General features: G+C 45.8%; 1 protein-coding gene across 4 annotated transcripts; it reads left to right on the top strand.

Annotated features, from left to right (window-relative positions):
• The first annotated feature begins 3,924 nt into the window (after positions 1–3,924).
• Positions 3,925–18,488, top strand: ZNF79 (zinc finger protein 79). Of its 4 annotated transcripts, XM_045563388.1 has the most exons (6): positions 3,926–4,340; positions 5,118–5,175; positions 7,308–7,396; positions 9,654–9,738; positions 10,276–10,371; positions 17,149–18,488. In XM_045563388.1, exons 3-6 carry the CDS (start codon positions 7,364–7,366, stop codon positions 18,318–18,320), a joined length of 1,386 nt encoding a protein of 461 aa, XP_045419344.1. In that variant the 5' UTR covers positions 3,926–4,340; positions 5,118–5,175; positions 7,308–7,363; the 3' UTR covers positions 18,321–18,488. The 4 variants fall into 4 exon arrangements, with proteins under 4 accessions (XP_045419342.1, XP_045419344.1, XP_045419343.1 ...); XM_045563386.1 differs by lacking the exon at positions 5,118–5,175 and having other exon boundaries at positions 3,925–4,340; XM_045563387.1 differs by lacking the exons at positions 3,926–4,340; positions 5,118–5,175 and adding an exon at positions 4,350–4,452.
• Positions 18,489–19,307: the final 819 nt, after the last annotated feature.

Here is a 19,307-nt window from a genome sequence, read left to right as displayed (position 1 = left end):
ATGCCCTGGCGCCCCCCGGTGATCACGGGCGGAATTGCAACCGCCTGAGCGTCACGCGCTCCGGTACCTCGCGCTGGCCTGGGAGGACCGGAGGGCTAAGGCCACAAACCCGCTGCAGCCTAGTGGCCATTTGGGGTTAGCACCCACTGAGCCTTGTGGCCATGGGCAGAATGGCCTGGGCAGGATGGCACTGCCTGTGCTCCCTGCCAGGCCAGAGGGGGCTTGGTCATCATGGCTCCAAAGTTCATTCTGCCTGCTGGACAGGGCAAGATCAGCAGGGGGACTGAGGGACGTCCCAGCTTCCGCTCAGTGTCTGGCTACTTCTGCTCCTCTTTTTCTCCTACCCCTCACAGGCCGCTCTTCCAGAAGGAGCACAGGTTACCGCGCTCACACTCCATTTCCCAACACGCTGCTGAGACAACCACAAATGGCCTCTGGGAAACCAGAGATGGCTCCATGAATAGCTGACCAGCAGGGATAACATGGTGATGTCCGCCATTGGTCGGACTCTGGTTTTCAGTAAAACCTGGGCCCAACTGTTGCCTTAGCAGCTCTGCCTGGCCTCACAAATGGGCAGGGGAAGGCTGGGGTTGGAATGACAAATCTCATCCAAGATATGGAGGGGAAGGGCCAGGGACACAAGCTGTGGGGGCCTCCTGGTCTCTGAGGCCCTGCTTCTCAGAGGTGATGCAAGGACTGAGCCTCTCCCTTAGTTACAGAGGTCACGCACTAGGCCAAGTACAGTGGCTGTGCCTTCTCAGAAGAGAAAATGCCAAGCTTGGGTTCTGGGGGTGGTGGCGTGGGAGAAGGAGTCAGTACTAGAACAGGCTTTTGGGCTGGGCATGGTGGCTCACACCTCTAATCCTAGCACTTTGGGAGGCCAAGGCGAGAGGATCTCTTGAGGCCAGAAGTTTGAGGTTGCTGTGAGCTATGATTGGGCCACTGCACTCTAGCCGGAGCAACAGAGCGAGACCCAGTCTCAAAAAGTAAAAATAAAATAAGAGAGGCACTTGGAGCCCTCATCAAGAGCCCAGGGAGAACCCGTGCCTGCCCTCAAGGAACATCACTCACTCACTTACCGTTTGAGTACCTACTGCGTGCTCGGCACAGTCCGAGATACTAGTGATACAGCGGCAACAAAGAACCCAGCACCTGCTTTAATGGAGCTTATATCTTCCAGAGAAGGGGAGATGGATGATAAGAATTAAACAAATGAGAAATGATTCAGAAGTGGAAAGTGCTGCAAGGAAATAGAGTCACTGTGGGGGTGGCGAGGGCTGTTATTATACAGGGTACTGCGTGAGGGCCCCTCCCAGGATTGACATGGGCTAAGTCAGACATCATGGACGAGAAGCAGCCAGCCTGTGAGTGCTGCTGGTTACAGCCCTGCAAGTGCAAAGGTCCTGGGGCAGGAAGGAGGTTTGCGTGACCTCCTGAAGTCATTATTGGCCCGTGTGACTCAGGGCAAAAAGACAAGGGACAGGTTGCCTGGAATGTGCTTCTGGACAGAGTTAGCTGGATGTGGCCTTTCCTACAGTCCATTTATTTGCTCCACAAAACCATCTCCTCTGAGTTGGTGGTTCTCAACTTTAGCATATATCAGGATCAACTGGAAGGACTGTCACATCAGAGCCTGCTGAACCCTGTCCCCAGAATTCCAGTTTTATAGGTGTGGAGTGAGGCCCCAGGATTTGCTTTTCTAACAAGTTCTAAGGGGATGCTGATTATCCTGCTCTGGTGATCCCACTCTGAGAACCACTGTATTAAGGGGATAGGACACTGCTCGTGCTGGCTGAGAGGTAAGACAGAATCTCTTTTAAAGCATGATGTGACTGTGCTTCATGTCACACAAGGACAGAGTCAGGGCAGCCAGGGCCATGGCACTTCTGGCTGCTATTGGGATGGGAGAGCTGGCACTTGCTCCTGGGTGCTCTCTGACCTCCACATGTGGTGTCGGCAGGTGGACGCAATGGCCTGAAGCTGGCCACAGCTTACCTGGGGGCCCATCTCCTCTCCCTGATCTGTCTTCCCAGGCCTCCTCAACACAGGAGGCCAGACAGAGGGGCAAGGTTGACTCATGCTGGCCTCCTGGCCCAGGGGCAGGAAATGCTTCCTCTTCCCTAAGGGCCCCCTCCATCCCATGCCAGTCTAATTGTTTCCTCTCAAGGTAACAAGGTTCCTCTGACAAGAAACTTCTCTCAAGCCACTTGAGCCCAATTCTTCTCCTCAGGAGATTGGATACCCAGGATTCTCAAGCTTGGGAGCACCTCAGTTTCACTGGGGAACATCTCGTGATCACAGATTCAATCCTGAAACTACCAATGCAGTAAGTTTAGAACAGGGCCAGGCATCTCCCAGTGATCCCAAAAGCACTCTGGATCCAGCTTTCCTGAGAATTGGCAAGTCTGGGACATCCCTGCCACCCTCTCAACCAGCTGGGTCACAGATTCCTGGTATCCATTCACTTCAGTGTGGTTTTCTCATCCCTGTGGTGGTCAGGAGAATAATGCCACCTCCAAAAGAGGTCCACATCCGAATCCCCAGAACCTATGAATAAATTAGTTTACTTTTGGAGGGGAATTAAGATTGCAAATAGAATTTAGGTTGCTAATCAGTTGACCTTAGAGATTCTCTTCAATTATCTGGGTGGGGCCCTGGTGGTGTATAACCATCAGGGTCCTTAAAAGTGGAAGAGGGTAGCAGGAGAGAGATGGCAGCAACGCAAGGACTCTGCCTGAGGTTACTTACTGACTTTGAAGATGGACCAAGGGGCTACAAGCCACAGAATGCAGGCAGCCTCTAGAAATTGGGAAAGGCAAGATGACAGACTCCCCTAGAGGCTCCAGAAGGAATGCAGAAATGTCAACACCTTAATTTTAGCCCAGTAAGATCCATTTTAGACTTCTGACTTCCAAAATTGTAAGCCTCAAATTGTAGACGCCCAAGGTAGAGAAGGGCTAGCTCAAAGAGACTTGTGGGTGTGGCTTGTCCCATGGAGTGAATCCCAGAGTAATAGAAGGCCCACAAAGTTAAGAAAATTATATTGGCAAAAATGCCACCAGCTGTTTTTGCAAGGGACAGAAACAGTACAAAATGAAAAGAGGCCTTAGGACCCCCGCACTCATTTCTTTCCCAGGAACCCATTCCCCTCTCCTTAACGACAAAATGCCTTTACAACAGAAAATTGCGTGGTTCTCAGAAATTTGCTTGAGAAGTGAATAATTTCCAATAGGCTTCAAGAGAAACTTCATCAGTGCTCTGCTCTGGGAAAGCCCATTGAAACATCCCCACCTGCGGCAGGGACGCCCTTTTAAGGGACATAATATTCGGTAATCTCCTTCTTCAACCAAACACTAGCAAGTGCGCTTCTGTCCCTGACATTACTGCAGCAGTTCCCCCTTTGCTGTCAAATTTTTATACTTTCAGGGTTCCAGGCCACCAACCCATAGCTGCCCTGTTTCAACTGAGGGGCTCTCATTTCCTTTACTCTTCCCAAACTTTGAGTTTAGGCCGTGAAGCTGGCTGGGGATGGCCCTGAGCTGAAGGCCGCGGAAGGACAGAGGTCCAGGGCACGCCCAACCACGGAGGGGAACTCGGGCACCCAGAATCACCGTAGCCTGGGCCTGCGCTAGGACCACCGTTCCCAGGGTCCTTCGCAGCCAAGTTGCTTCCTGTCCCAGAGGCTCCCCTGCCATTGGATTCTGGGGGACCTGAAAAACATGTGCAACAAGAAAGCATGATGGGTAATAGATTCTGGGAGCAAGAACAGGCAGAAGCCTCTCTAGGGGGAGTACAGTCCCTGACGGCGTGCGGATCACAAATCCGGCGGCTGGAAGGAAAAAGGCGTTGGCTACGAACGACGCCCAGCAAAGACTTCTGGGAAATGTAGTCCTCTGGGCCAGGCGGTGAGCGTTGCGCGCATGACAGGAAGTGGCGTAGCAGGAGCGTTCCCTCGGCGCGAGAGCGGGTCCCTGGCGTTCCGGCGGTGCCTGGAACTGCAGTGTTTGAGCGCTGGCCGGTCGCTGTTTGCAGGTGGTTTTCTCGGAAAGCCGGCAGCGGCTTTTCCACCCAGGTTCTGCTTAAAGCCGAGCAGAGGAGTGGCTGTGGGCAGGGAGGCGGAGTGGAAGACCGGCTGGGCAGGCCCGGCCCGAGCTCCCAGGGCCCGGCACGGCAGGCTCAGACCCGGCTTCTGAGGGCAGAGGCCGAGGCAGGGGAGTCCAGCCTGGGGCTGTCCGAGCAGCCCAGCAAACCAGGCGGAAGCTGCTGTGGAGCGACCCTGACGCCCAGAGAACTGCTGGGGGAGGTGGCACGAGGTGGGACTGCAATGCTGGAGGAAGGAGGTGAGGAGGAGTGGTGGAGGGAGCAGTTTGCGGGAGATCTGGCTGCTGGTTCCAGTTTGCCACTGATGCTGCTGTGTGACGTGGAACAGAAGCCCAGTTATCTTTCCCACAGGTATTTGGAGACAGTCCTTTTTTGAGTAAAGAATTCCGGGGTCGAAAAAGTTTGAGGACCTCAGGCCTCCGTGATCTCTGAATATTCTACACCTTACTCCAGTCTGCCTGATAGACCGATGACATTAGAGACTAGGAAGAAGTGGGTTCCTGGGGAGGAAAATGAGAGGTACCTAGGGACTCCTCTACCACTTCTGTTCTCCTAGCCTTTCTTGAAGCAGCCAGGGATGCTCGGCAGCCCAGTAGGGTTGTGAAGTGGTGGAGGATGGAGAAATTTGCAATTAGAAGGTCCAGATTCTTGTTAAAGCTGTGGAGTGCCGGCCAAGTCTCTTAACCTGTGTTTCTCCTTGAAAGAAAGGATAAAATAGCGTTAACTACTTTGTTTACCTCTAAGAATTGTAATTATCAATTAAAATAACATTTTTTTAAGTATCTTGAATGCAGTACAGAACAAATGTGTGGGAAGTCTTAACAAATCGAGGTTTGTGCCACCCCCCCCTTATATCAAGAGGTCTCTGTATTTGGTCTGTCACTCTTCAAGTGCAAATTCACATCCAGCATTTGGTGTTGTCCCCTAGATCAAGGGGTCCTTGTATATTTGGTCTTGCACTTGAACAATGAAGAGCATAATTTTACATCCAGCATTTCATGCTGTCTTCCCCTCAGACCTGGGAAACCCAGTCAGACGGTCATCCTCCTCCCTGTCCTACAAGAGGAAAATAAGGTACAGTTGGGTTAGGTACAAATCAGTACAAGAACATCTGTACTAAGGCCCGTATCCAAATATCTTTACTTCTTTTACTCAGATGTAATTCGCATACCATAATTTTCACCCTTTTAAAGTGTACAGTTCAGTGGTTTTTAGTGTATCCCCAAAGTTGTGTAACCGTCACCACTCTTTAGTTCCAGAACATTTTTATCATCCAGAAAAGAAACCTCATACCCACTTCTCCACAATCTCTGGCATCCAGTGTTCTACTTACTCTCTGTGTAGGATTTGCCTAAGACATTTCATATAAATGAACTCATGTGACCTTTTTTGTTTTTCTTTCACTTAGCATAGTGTTTTCAAGGTTCATCCATATCATACCATGGATCAGTACTTCATTCCTCTTTATGACTGAATAATATTCCATTGTATGGATATATCACTATTTTTTTTTAATCCATTCCTCAGTGAAATTTGTGTGGACGTGTTTTTTATTTCTCATGAGTATGTAACCAGGAATGGAATTACTGTGTCATATAATTCTTTTTTAAGAACTACTGAAGTGTTTTCCATAGCAACTGCACCATTTTATATTATCGCCAGCGTTGTATGAGAGTCCCAGTTTTTCACATCCTTATCAACACTGTTATTTTCCTGTTGTTTATTAATAATTATGACTGTCTTGGGTGTGAAGTGTTATCTCACTGTGATTATGATTTGTTTTTTCCAAATGACTGATGATGTTGAGTTTCATGTGCTTAATGGCTATTTATGTATCTTGCTTGGAGAAATGTCTATTCACATCTTTTGGCTATTTGAAATTTAGTTGTCTTTGATATTGAGTTGTAAGAAAGATACATGATTTGCAAATATTTGCCCTCAATCTGTGGTTTTCTTTTCACTTTCTTGATAGTGTTCTTTGATGCACAAAGTTTTTAATTTTGATGAATTTCAGTGTATCTGTCTTTTCTTTGTTGCTTGTTCTTTTGGTGTCTATGTATCTAAGAAATTATTGTCTAATCCAAGGTCACCAAGATTTATACCTGTATCCTTCTAAGAGTTTTAGGTATTTAGTTCCAGAACATTTCTATTTAATATTGAATAGAATTGGAGCAGACATCCTTGTCTTGTTCCTGATCTTAAGGGAAAAAAGCTTTCAGTCTTTGACCATTAAGTATGAGATTAATGGTTCATTTTTATGAAGTTGAGGAAGTTACCTCTTCTAGTTTGTTGAGTGTTCTTTTTATCATGAAAGGGTGTTAGATGTTATAAAATGTTTTTTTCTGTGTCTATTGAGATGATCATATGGGGGGGTTGTTATTCTATTTATATGGTCTATTGATTGAGTTTTGTGTGTCAAACCAGGCTTGCATTCCTGCAGTGAATCCCTGTTGCTCAGGCTGGAATGCTGTGGTATGATCATAGCTCACTACAGCCTCAAATTCTGGAGCTCAAGTGATCCTCCCACCTCAGCCTCCCAAGTAGCTAGGACTACAGGCACACACCACCATGCCCAGATAGTGAGATAGTGGTTTTGTTTTTGTTTTTTTTTTGAGTGTGTGTGTGTGTGTATGTAGAGATGGGTTCTTGCTATGTTGCCCAGGCTGATCTCAAACTTCTGGGCTCAAGTGATCCTCCCACCTTGGCCTCCCAAAGTGCTGGGATTACAGGTATGAGCCACTGCTCCCAGCCATTACCTCCTCTTTTGATTTAAGCAAATGTCTTAAATTTGCAGAGCTAGTTTCTCCAAAGAACTAAGTAATAGGTAATATTTATAAACTGTATTCTTACGTGTTAGGCGTTGTGCCAGCTGCTTTGTCTATGTATTCCTTTAATCTTCACAGCAACCTTACAAGAGATTATCCTACAAATGAGAAAAATGAGACTTAGGTTACATGATTTGCACACTGCTGGTGAGTAGTGGATCTTGGAAATTTGAAAGTCTGTTACACCGTAATGCTTCCTTACATCAAAGTGAATTGATGGAATTTTTGAGGTAGGAGGGAATGGGAAATTTTATATTGCACTGCAGGTCTACAAATTCAGCCCAAGCACTATGTCCTTTGAAATAGCTCTTCATAGTAAGAATTGGTGACTCCATAAACTGCTAACTTTTATGCCTCGTTGGTTTCTTTCTCTTCCTCTAGTACCACCTACTTCAGATACTGCCCTTCCCCAAGAGGAAAGCACAGGAGAGGAAGGAATGGCTGCTGGTCTTCTCACAGCTGGGCCCCAGGTAAGCTGGAAGTTGACTGTCAGAGCTCTCAGAGGCAATCTTTTTTTCCTAATATTAATAGTAGGGTAGGCTTGCACTTTGTTTTGTTTTGTTTTTTACAGGTTTTCTGCAGTGAACATGAATTATTCACAAGTAATTCATGTTCACTACAGAAAACCTGGAAAATTTAGAAAACACAAAGAAAAATTTTAAAATCACCCTTAATCTCACAAACAGATAACACTGAGCATTTTGATTTGTGTCCTTTCATTTTCTTCTTTTGCTATGTTTTCCTAAAGTGGGTTTGTTCTGCCTTATAACTTTTTTATTTCCACTTAGCAGAGTTTGATGAACATTTCTCCATTTTATTAAGAGTATTCTACCAAATCATTTCTAACACATTCTATCAAATAGTCCTTCTATGAGAGTAGGAATTGTCTTCTCCCCTTTTTTTCTTGACTGGACTCGGTAATGGCCTATTTATTTTCACTTTTTAGAAGTTTGCTCATAGATTTCCTTATCTCCTTATTAATTTTTACTTCTCCTTTCCTCAGATTTATTTTAAAATTATTTTTTTAACTTCTTGAGCTAAATTCTTAACTTCTTCATTCCTTGTTTACATTGAAAGTTTTGGCTGTGGATTTTATTTCTTTATATATTCCAAAATTATTGTTTTGATTTCTTTGCCCATTGGCTGATCAATGCTTTATAAAGACAGAATCTGTGGTTCTTGTCAACACAAAATACCAGTATAGTCTGATGGCAGAGTGTGGGGTTTGATAGCTCTGTCAGCTCAACCTTATTAAATTGCTCAGTTCCTCCATATCTGTATTTTTTTTGTTTATTTGTTCATTTTGGGCTAAGTCGTGACTGAGTTATTTTAACATCTCTCAAAACTAAAATATTTTCAATTTTTCCTTGTATTCCCTGCAGTTCTTCCTTTATGTATGTGTTTCTTTGTTATTTCGTTCATGACATTTATATATATATATATTTTTTTTTTTTGAGACAGAGTGTCACTTTATTGCCCAGGCTAGAGTGAGTGCCGTGGCGTCAGCCTAGCTCACAGCAACCTCAAACTCCTGGGCTTAAGCAATCCTACTGCCTCAGCCTCCCGAGTAGCTGGGACTACAGGCATGCGCCACCATGCCCGGCTAATTTTTTCTATATATATTTTAGTTGGCCAGATAATTTCTTTCTATTTTTAGTAGAGACGGGGTCTCACTGTTGCTCAGGCTGGTCTCGAACTCCTGACCTCGAGCGATCCACCCGCCTCGGCCTCCCAGAGTGCTAGGATTACAGGCGTGAGTCACCGCACCTGGCCTGACATTTATATCTTTATAATTATTTTACTTTCTTGATTGTTTTAAAGTTACCCAAATATTTAAATATTTCTTAGTTTTAAAAAATGACCCTCTCTGTTCCATTTAGTGCATTTCTCAGTGTGAAGGATGGATTGGAAGTGCAGATAAAATTAGAAGTTAGGAGACTGGTGATAATCTGGAAAATGATGCTGGCTTATAATAAGGCAGTGGCAGGGGAATGGAAAGAAATGGGTATATTCTCGTGATATTAGGAGGAAGAATCAGTAGGAATTGATGTGGGGGAGCTGCAGGAAAGGAGAGGATAACACCCAGGTTTCTAGCTTGGCCAGCTAGCTGAGCAGAGGAACCATTCCCTGAGCTGGGAATAGACAAGGAACAGCAGGTGAAGGTGGATTTTCCTGTTGGTTGTGTCTGAGGTTCCTGTGTGACCTGGCCGGGAGATAATTACTGCCTTTTGTTAACACTGTGGTGTTGGCCGCGGGTGGCTCACGCCTGTAATCCTAGCACTTTGGGAGGCCAAGGCGGGAAGACTACTTGAGTTCAGGAGTTTGAGACCAGCCTGAGCAAGAGCAAGACCCTGTCTCTAGAAAAAACAGAAAAGTTAGCTAGGCATGGTGGCGCACACCTATAGTCCCAGCTACTTGGGAGGCTGAGGCAGGAAGATCCCTTGAGTCCAGGAGCTTGAGGCTACAGTGATCTATGGTAACACCACTGCACCCTAGTCCAGGGTACAGAGTGAGACTCTGTCTCAAAAAAACAAAAGAAAACAAACCTGTGGTGTTATCCTCTGGTTAGTTTCTGCCCATTCCACCTGGCTCCCCCACCCTCAACTAGCAGAGGGTACACTGTATAGAGTAGGTGCCTATTTCTTAGATGAACTGCTTAAGCTGCTACCTGCATGCCTTATTGCTCCCGTCCTGACTTCCTAACTCCAAATCTATGTTTTTGCCCAGGAGGGGTGGAGGCACCTGGTCCCCACTCCAAGGGACAGGTTCAAGGAGGGGATACCAAAAAAGTCCAGGAACCTGGTGCTACTGGGTAAGGAAAATGTTTCTTTAAGAATGGGCTTAATTTTGAAAATCCTCTGCATTTTCTTTCCAGTATGTAGAGATGTCTTAATTGCTCATATGCACAAGTGGGACGTTGTTTATTCCTCCTCTTCCCTAGCAGAAGGAAGGTCTCTGCATGCACGCTTGGCAAACAGGCACTTTCACTTTGCTTCCCCCAAGCCTGCACCTCCCCATTCTCTCATTTCCCAGAAGGGGCAGGGTAGCCCTGAGGTCAGTTCCTCCATATTCAGTAAGCTCCAATCCGGGTTTAGCTTAGCTCCCAGGCATGACGACTCCTTGAGGCTGTTTCTTTAGCTCCTTCCAGAAATGTTTTACTAAGATCTTGGCACCATGTCTCTCTTATTTGCTCCTGTATCCCCTTGTGCACACACCAAGTAAGTGCTCAATAAATATTTGATGGATGAATGAAATGAATACCCTGACTGGCTTATTTCCTCTCCCCTGAGTTCTAGGTGGCTGTTTATACTTAGTACAATCTCTAGAGCCTATTTTTCCCCTTGAATAGGACTTCCAGTTTCCCAGTCTGGCGTGAACTCCCAGTTGGAACAAAGGGAAGGCCCATGGATGTTGGAGAGAGAAGACCTACGAAGTTCCTGTCCAGGTAAGGGAGCAGGCATTACACCGGTGAGTCTTGGGAGCAAAAGCCCCTTTGAAACCCACATTAGTGCATTTGATTAGTGTAACAGCCCTCTGAGGTAGATGATATTATCTCCATTTTACAGATGAGGAAATTAAGCTGAGAGGGGTTAATTCACTGGTACAAAGCATCACAGCCCTCCTCCTGGGGGAAGCGAAGTGAAAGTGCCTGTTTGCCAAGTGTGCATGGAGAGACCTTCAGCTAGGGAAGAGGAGGAATAAACACCATCCCTATGGTGCATCTCAGAAAGTGGCAAGGCTGGGATCTGAAGGAAGCCCTGTCTGACTCTGAAGCTCACTATTCCTTCCCTCATCCTCACAAAGTCTTCCAGGGCTGGGAGGTGTTTGTGGGGAACATGTGGTATTACTAGCCTCTAGAAGAGTATCCTTCCTCATTTGTGGGGAACAAGAGTCATCTTTGGTGGCCTGGAACATTCTCTGCTCAGGGTTCACCTTGCTGAGGATTTTCGATGCCCAGCTTTAACCCATACTCACCAGCTGTGACAGCTCCTGCTGTGGCCCTGCCTGCCCCTTAATTGGATTCTTCTCCCCCTTTTCCTCTGCGTGGCTGTGCCAGAATTTTCTAAAGCACTGATACAAAGAAACTCAGGAAAAAGGGAAGGAAGGAAAACCATAGTTTCTGCTGTTTCTCTCTTGCTACTCATCTGAAGCTGCTATCTCCCCCACTGTCCCTAGTGGGACCTCTGGCAGGGCCTCAGTAGCTTTCCCCTGGGGATCCAGTCACTTCTGATATTTGAGACTTAAAGCATCAAAGGCAAAAATGAATTAAACCACTTTAAGGTAATAACATTTTACATTTTTCTAAAAATTTAGCCTGCTTATTTGTTTGTTGCTTTATTTCTTTAGTTATAAATTATTGTTGCTGATAAGGCAATGGGCACAAAGCCTCTGGCACATTTTCTGCATGGTTCCTTAGAACTGTCTCCTTCCCATCTAACTATCCTCTGTCCAAGCAACCTGTCCCATACTATCCCAGCCCTCCCTGGGGCACCTGGCACCTCTCCTACTTGCTGAAACTGCCTCCAGGGAGTCTCACTGGTCTTGCTGTTTCCTCCTCCCAAGAGCCACCCTTCTTTCCAGCAGACCCCCTGTTTGTTATTTAGGGCATTTTAACCTGAATCCATAAACCCTGTATGGAACTTCAGAAATTGGATGCAGTGTTTTGTGGCTAAGGGAACAACTGCATTTTTCTCGGAAAGGTGTTCATCAGTCTCAGAGGCGTTCAAGATCTTAAAAAGGCTACTATGTTAGTTTCCTAGGGCTGCCATAACCACCACAAGCTGGGTGGATTAGAACAACAGAATCGATCCTCTCACGGTTCCGGAGGCTAGCAGTCTGAAATCGAGGGCTCAGCAGGCCGTTCTCCCTCTGAGGACTCTAGGGGAGGATCCTTCCTCACCTCTGTCCAGCTTCTAATGGATGCCAGGAGTGTCCTCATCGTGCCTTGCCATTTAGCTGCATCACTCCAATCTCTGCTCCTGTCGGCACATCGTGTTCTCTCTCTATCCAAATTTCTGTTTTTTAAAAAGGTACTTTCTAATCTAGTAGGCCCTCAACTTGATTATATCTACAAAGACGTCATCTCCAAGTGAGGACACATTCTGAAGTTCCAGGGAGCATGATAGGGGAGCAGTATTCAGGCCAAGTCTAGTTGTCCCAAGAGGTTCAAATCACTACATTATTAGCAATGGAAGCTGGGAGGGGGCATTCCCAAGCGTGTGCTCTGAGGCAGCAGTGTAAGGCAGTAGAAGCAACTCTGGGTACATCTGAGTGGAAAAACTAGAACTGTTTTCCCCACAGACATCAAGTAAGCAATTTTATAGCAGACACCAGCGGCCCTCCAATTTAATTTCAGTACTGTCCACCTGGGATGGCATCAGATCCCACAGGTTGAGGGCTCAGTCCTACAAGGCAGCACCCCCTTCCCACCAGTCACAAGTCTGGGCCTCTGGAACTTTTGACTGACTGGCTTCAAGTTGGGGTTCCTACCAACCCCCTCTTTGGATCCCATTAATTTGCTAGAATGGCTCACAGAACTCAGGGAAACACGTTTCCTGGCTTATTATAAAGGATACAGATGAAGAGATATATAGGGCGAGGTATGGGGGAAGGTGCACGGAGCTTCCATGTCCGGGCATGCCACTTTCTAGGAACCTAGCGTGTTCAGCTGTCCGAACGCTCCCTGAACCCTGTCCTCTTAGGCCTTTTCTGGAGACTTCACTGGATAGGCATGAATGAAACATGGACAACCATGTTGAAATGCGATTAGACAAAAAGGGCACGATCTACTACTAACAGACTGAGTAAGGAAGCCCAGCAAGGCCTGTCCAGACTTTTCTTGGCCCCTCTGAGCAGCATTCCTTTCTCCAGGGTATGGGGCCGGCCCCTCTCTGGAATGAGGATCTTATGACCCACAGTCAGATTAGAGCTCTGCTTAGAGCGGTAGAAAGTCAGAGAGAGTCTGCTTCCTGAGGCCTGCTTGAGTCCTAAACTGCCCCAACATTGTAACAAAAGACTGTGACAAGGGCTGTGGAGTTATGAGCCAAGAACAGTGGATGAAAACACGTACATCTCACAACACCGCAGTGCATGAAAGCCACATACTCAGTCCTGGCTTGCTGTGTATTAACTACATGGATTCGGGGCAAATCACTGAATTATATAGTCATGTTTCCATATATGAAAAATGATGACATCTTTCTTCCATATCTTACAAATTAGTATACATTAAAAAAGTTGTTGGTCGGGTGCAGTGGTTCACGCCTGTAATCCTAGCACTTTGGGAGGCTAAGGCAGGAGGATTGCTTGAGGACAGGAGTTCAAGATCAGCCTGGGCAATAGTGAGACCCCTGTTTCTACAAAAAATAAAAAAATTTAGCTAGATGTGGTAGTGTGTGCCTGTAGTCCCAGCTACTCGGGAGGCTAAGGCAAGAAGATTGCCTGAGCCCAGGAGTTGGAGGCCGCAGTGAGCTATATCACTGTACTCTAGCCCAGGCAACAGAGTGACCCTATCTCAAAACAAGTTATCAACTGTAGTTATATGAACTATATGATAGTGAACAGAACTAATTGGGGACAAGTTTCCACTCTGCTATTTAAGTAATTAAACACTGCCTCTACAGAGTAGCACCTCTGCTGTGACCCACAGTGTGTCCTCTGAGTCACTGTGCCTCCATGGGCTGGGCTCAAGCTCTCTGTCATTCCAGACCATCCCTCCCAAGTGACAGACCCAGACCTTTAGAGAGCTTTTCACTCTGCTACTTACTTTGGGGACTTCTGTGGTAGATACTGACGTTTCTCCAGACCTTGCTGGTCAGTTTTGCTCATTCTCATTCACTGAATTTATCAGCCAGCAAGTGTGCATTAAGTATTTGGTACATGTCTGGCATCATTTTAGTTACAAGGGGTAGATAAACAGACAACAGACATAGTCCCTGCTTACATCTTAGTGAAGAACACGAAATGAGCAAACATAACAAAGAACACATTTTTTTTTTTTTTTTTGAGATAGGGTCTCACTCTGTCACCCAGGCTGGAGTGCAGTGGTGCCAACATAGCACACTGCACCCTCAACCACCCAGGCTCAAGCAATCCTCCCACTTCAGCCTCCTGAGTAGTTGGGACTACAGGCACGTGCCACTGTGCCCCCATGCCCTGCTAATTTTTGAGTTTTTTGTAGAGACAGGGTCTTGTTATGTAGCCTCGCCTGGTCTCAAACTCCTGACCTTAAGCAATCCTCCCAGCTAAGCCTCCCAAAGTATTGGGATTACAGATGTGAGCCACTGCGCCCTGCCTGGATATACTTTTTATGCTGATGAGTGCTGTGAAAAAAATAAAACAGGGCAAGAGACTGGTGACTGGAGTAGGGGGCTGAGTGGGGCATAGAGAGGGGGAAGGGAGCTGCTGGAGATCTGAGGAAGAGGAAAGACCTCAAGCCCTGTGGGAATAAGCTTGGCTTGTTTTAGGATCAGAAGACCTATGTAGCCAGAGTTTAGTAAACAGCAGGGAGTGGTATACAGGGGACAGATCGTGTGGGGCAACTGTAGCCATGCTAAGGCATTTGGATTTTATTCACCTAAGAAAATAAGCCATTGAAGGGTTTTGAAGCAGGAAAGGGACAAGATTTATGTTTAAAAAGAAGTCAGCAGATGTGTGGAGAATAAGCCTTAGGGGTCAGGAGTAGAAGCAGAGAGATCAGTTAGGAGGAGGCTGTCGTAGACAGTCCATTGAGAGGTGATGGACAGTCATTGAGAGGTGATGGCAGCCTGCTAAGAGGAATCAGGACGTACTTTGGTGTTAAAGCCAACGGGACTTGCTGGGGGACTGGATGTGGGATGTAAGGGAAAGAAGCATTAAGTTTGGGCCTGAACAGTTGGGTGGATGGGAAAACTGACAAAGATCCTGGCTTGAAAGGGAACATCAGTAGCTCTGTTTCGGGTGTGCTGGGTCTGAGATGTCGTCAGTCTTACACAGGAGCCAGCACTTGGGGGAGGTTAGCCGAGGGACAGCCATTTGTGAATATCACGTGGTTTTCTGAATTGCCCCTATCTCCTATAGCTTCCTTCTTGTCACTTTTCCTCTCCTTTCCATGTTTTACTCAGATGATCTAAGAGCTGTCAAACCCACATTTGAGTGAATACCAAGTTACACAGAGACACTCCAAACCTGATATGGGGACCTGTGCTCTCACCAGATTTGGTATTGGTATGCACATGAAATTTAGAGGAAGCGTGCTTTGTGCTTTAGGATGGTTTACAAGGAAAAGGTCCAAAATGTATTAACATCAAGCACACTGATATTTACTATGCCTCTGGGTCCCTTATGTGTCTTGACTCATATAATTCTCCACGGTAATTGTGAGGGAGCCACTTCACAGATGATAAATCCAAGGCATAGAAAGATTTCATAATCTGCCTAAAGTCACAAAGCTAGTAAGAGATGGAGCCAAGATTTGGAACCTAGGCAGTCTGGGTCAAGATTCTGCATAGACATTCAAAGAAAGGATACCTAGAACTATCCTTGCTTCTTTCTCCTCTGAGAAATAAAGGAAAATTGACCCTTATGGAAAGAAGCTTCATAGACCTCCCTAAAACCCAATTCCTTCCTGCAGGCCTCTTTGTAGGAGACAGGGAGGTGTGCAGCCCTGTGCATTTTAATGCATTACAAATATTATACAGTCACGTGTTGCTTAACAACAGGGCTATGTTTTGAGAAACGCATCAGGTGATTTTATCGTTATGTGAATGTCATAGAGTGTACTTAACACAAACCTAGATGGGATAGCCTACCACACACCTAGGTACAAATCTGTACAGCATGTAACTGTACTGAATACTGTAGGCAGTTGTAAGATGATGGTATCTGTATATCTAAACACAGAAAAAGTATAGTAAAAATACAGTGAAAAAGATTTAAAAAATGGTACACTGTATATAGGGCACTTACCACGAATGGAGCTTGCAGGACTAGAAGTTGCTCTGGGTGAGCGAGTGAGTGGTGAGTGAATGACTAGGACATTATAATACTGTAGATTTTATAAACACTGTATACTTAAGATACACTATATTAATAAAAACCCTTTTTTCTTCAGTAATAAATTAACCTTAGCTTACTGTAACTATGAACTTCTAAGTATTAACTTTTTCTTTTGTAATAACACTTAGCTTAAAACACACATTGTACAGCTGTACAAAAATATTTTCCTTCCTTATATACTTACTCTATAAATTTTTTCTATTTAAATTTTTTTTTTTTTTTACTTTTAAAACTTTTGTTAAAAACTAAGACACAGGCTGGGTGCGGTGGCTCACACCTGTAATCCTAGCTCTTTGGGATTTTACAAGTAGAATTCCAGTGCCAACATTTAAAGATACTTGACATGTGTGACCAGACTTCTCTCCAGAGAAGTGGTCCCAGTTGCTACAGCCACTGCAGTATATGAAATCTCATTTTGCTGCACCCTTTCCAATGCTCTAGAATTAACCATTAATTTGGCTGATGTGATAGGTGGAGAAATTCATCTTACTTGGCACTGATCATCAGTTTTTTAAAGTGAATTATTTAGGCCAGGCACAGTGGCTTTTATGCCCGTAATCCCAGCACTTTAGAAGGCTAAGGCAGAAGGATTGCTTGAGTCCAAGAGTCCAAAACCAGCCTGGGCAACCTAGTGAGTGAGACCCTATGTCTATAAAAAGTAGAGAAGTTGGCAGGGCATAGTGCTGTGTACCTGTAGTCCCAGCTACTCTGGAGGCTGAGGCAGGAGAATTGCTTGAGCCCAGGAATTGGAGGTTGCAGTAAGTCGTGATTGCTCCACTGTACTCCAGCGTGGGTGACAGAGGAAGACGCTGTCTCAAAGTGAATTTAAACCCAGTAAGCCGATTGCTCAAAACCACACTGAGAATTGTGAGGATAAGATAGCACAGAGGCAACCTAATACTTGGCAAGAGGAGAGAGGAGTACTGCATCTGAAACAGGCGGATTAGTGTACATTTCATCCCCTCAGCAGTTGTGAAAGGGGCAAAAGTGTGCTATGGCAGCTAATGCCTGAATGTCTCTGAAAAAACATCTTGGTTGCTATTTTATGGTTTCAGAAATGTTCTGGGTGAAAGGAGGTGAGTCAGTCATCAAACCTGTGTAAGAACTTGGCCAAAAACACCTTTAGCCTTTTGTATTTCGTCCACCAAGGGAACACAAGATAATTGCTTTTCTAACTTTTTCTCAGACTGGAAGATTATACCTGAATCACCACCAGAGCAAGCCAGTTCTGAAGAATCATCCCAAGACACAAATGTAGAGATGGCCCTTGGGGAGTCAGACCACAGGATCAATGAACTTGCGAAGAGCTTCAATCTGAGACCAGTCCTCTCTCCACAACAGGGAGTTGCGACAGAAGTGAGACTTCACAGATGTGCAACACATACCGAGAGCTTCAAAAAAAATTCCAAAATAATAGACCCTCACAGAGTGAAACCGTACACATGTAATGAATGTGGCAAAGCCTTCAGTTACTGTTCTTCCCTTTCTCAGCACCAGAAGAGCCACACTGGGGAGAAGCCCTACGAGTGCAATGAATGTGGGAAGGCCTTCAGCCAGAGCTCCTCTCTCATTCAGCACCAGAGAATTCACACGGGAGAGAAACCTTATAAATGCAGTGAATGTGGGAGAGCCTTCAGCCAGAACGCGAACCTCACAAAACACCAGCGAACTCATACCGGAGAAAAGCCCTACAAATGTAGTGAGTGTGATAAAGCCTTCAGTGACTGTTCAGCCCTCGTTCAGCATCAAAGAATTCATACCGGGGAGAAGCCCTATGAATGCAGTGACTGTGGGAAGGCCTTCCGTCATAGTGCAAATCTTACAAACCACCAGAGGACTCACACTGGGGAGAAGCCCTACAAATGTAGTGAGTGTGGGAAGGCCTTCAGTTACTGTGCAGCGTTCATTCAGCACCAGAGAATTCACACAGGGGAGAAACCCTACAAATGTAATGCGTGTGGGAAGGCCTTCAGCCAGAGTGCAAACCTCACAAACCATCAGAGGACGCACACTGGAGAGAAACCCTACAAGTGCAGTGAGTGTGGGAAGGCCTTCAGCCAAAGCACAAATCTTATAATCCACCAAAAGACCCACACTGGGGAGAAGCCATATAAATGTAATGAATGTGGGAAATTCTTCAGTGAGAGCTCAGCCCTTATTCGACATCATATAATTCACACTGGAGAAAAACCTTACGAGTGTAGTGAGTGTGGAAAAGCGTTTAACCAGAGTTCATCCCTTAGTCAACATCAGAGAATTCACACTGGCATGAAACCCTATGAATGCAGTGAGTGTGGGAAGGCCTTCAGGTGTAGCTCAGCTTTCATTAGACATCAGAGACTCCATGCTGGAGAGTAACTGAGAACACAGTGGAAGTGGGGAGAGCCCCCCCTACATGCCAACTCATGACAGATGTGTGACCTCAGGTAAATGCTGAAGGCTTAGAAGCATTTGGGGACACCTAGCTTTTAGTCTGTAGCCCAATGCCACATGCAAAAGCACCTTTAATAAAAAGTCACTATTTTACATGTTGCATGTGGAAGTTTGAGAGCCCTAACGTTTTTTCATTCAGTAAGCACTTCAGGAATCCAACAATCCAGCTCAAATTTCATCCAACTTTTGAGATTTGCCTTTATTCAGACAAGTGGGCCAAAGCACTTTATGTAGCAAAACACACCACAAACCTGGTTTTGTTCGAAAATGTGACCAAATCAATGAGTAAAGAACTCAGTTTCTAATCAAGGCTAGGTCTGCAGCAATGCTAGCAATTTCTCCTTGAAGAGATTAGATGATTTGAGAAATGGTATGGTATCTAATTTGGGAGGTCTTGAGTACAGGTGAGTAAAGGGATTCTAGGGCCAACTATTAAATATTAGAATCCCCCTGGGCAGGGGACCCTCAGAAAAGTGCTGTTAGGCCCAGTCTCCGCGTGTCAACTGCATAGAGCTTGTTATTGCTAGGGAGAGCAGACCCCAAGGACACCAGGAGGCACGTGCTTTTCCATGAAGAGCAGGGAGGACCAAGAAGAATGGGGAGAGGAGACAGCCATGCTTGGCTCATAAGCAGGTAGGCCCACAACTACACCAGGCTCCTCTTTGCCTGATGAAAGTTTCCTTTCCCTTTAGGAGACCCAGATTCTTACTACTGGCCTCCTTCCTTTTCCCTTGCACTTGGGCCTGGGTCCTACCTTGCAACTCACAGGTTTTTCGTTAGTGACTTGGCACAGTACTTTCTAAGGCATCAGAATGATTATGTCCCCACTCACTGCAGGTGGTCCTTCCCACTCAAGCCTGTTCATCTGCCTTAAAAACCCTACTTAAAATGAGTGACTTGAAATGAGTAATG

Source organism: Lemur catta, chromosome 10 (assembly GCF_020740605.2).
Source record: "Lemur catta isolate mLemCat1 chromosome 10, mLemCat1.pri, whole genome shotgun sequence".
Classification (NCBI taxonomy): domain Eukaryota; kingdom Metazoa; phylum Chordata; class Mammalia; order Primates; family Lemuridae; genus Lemur; species Lemur catta.
The sequence above is the reverse complement of the archived record's forward strand: the minus strand, read 5'-3'. Positions and strand labels throughout refer to the sequence as shown.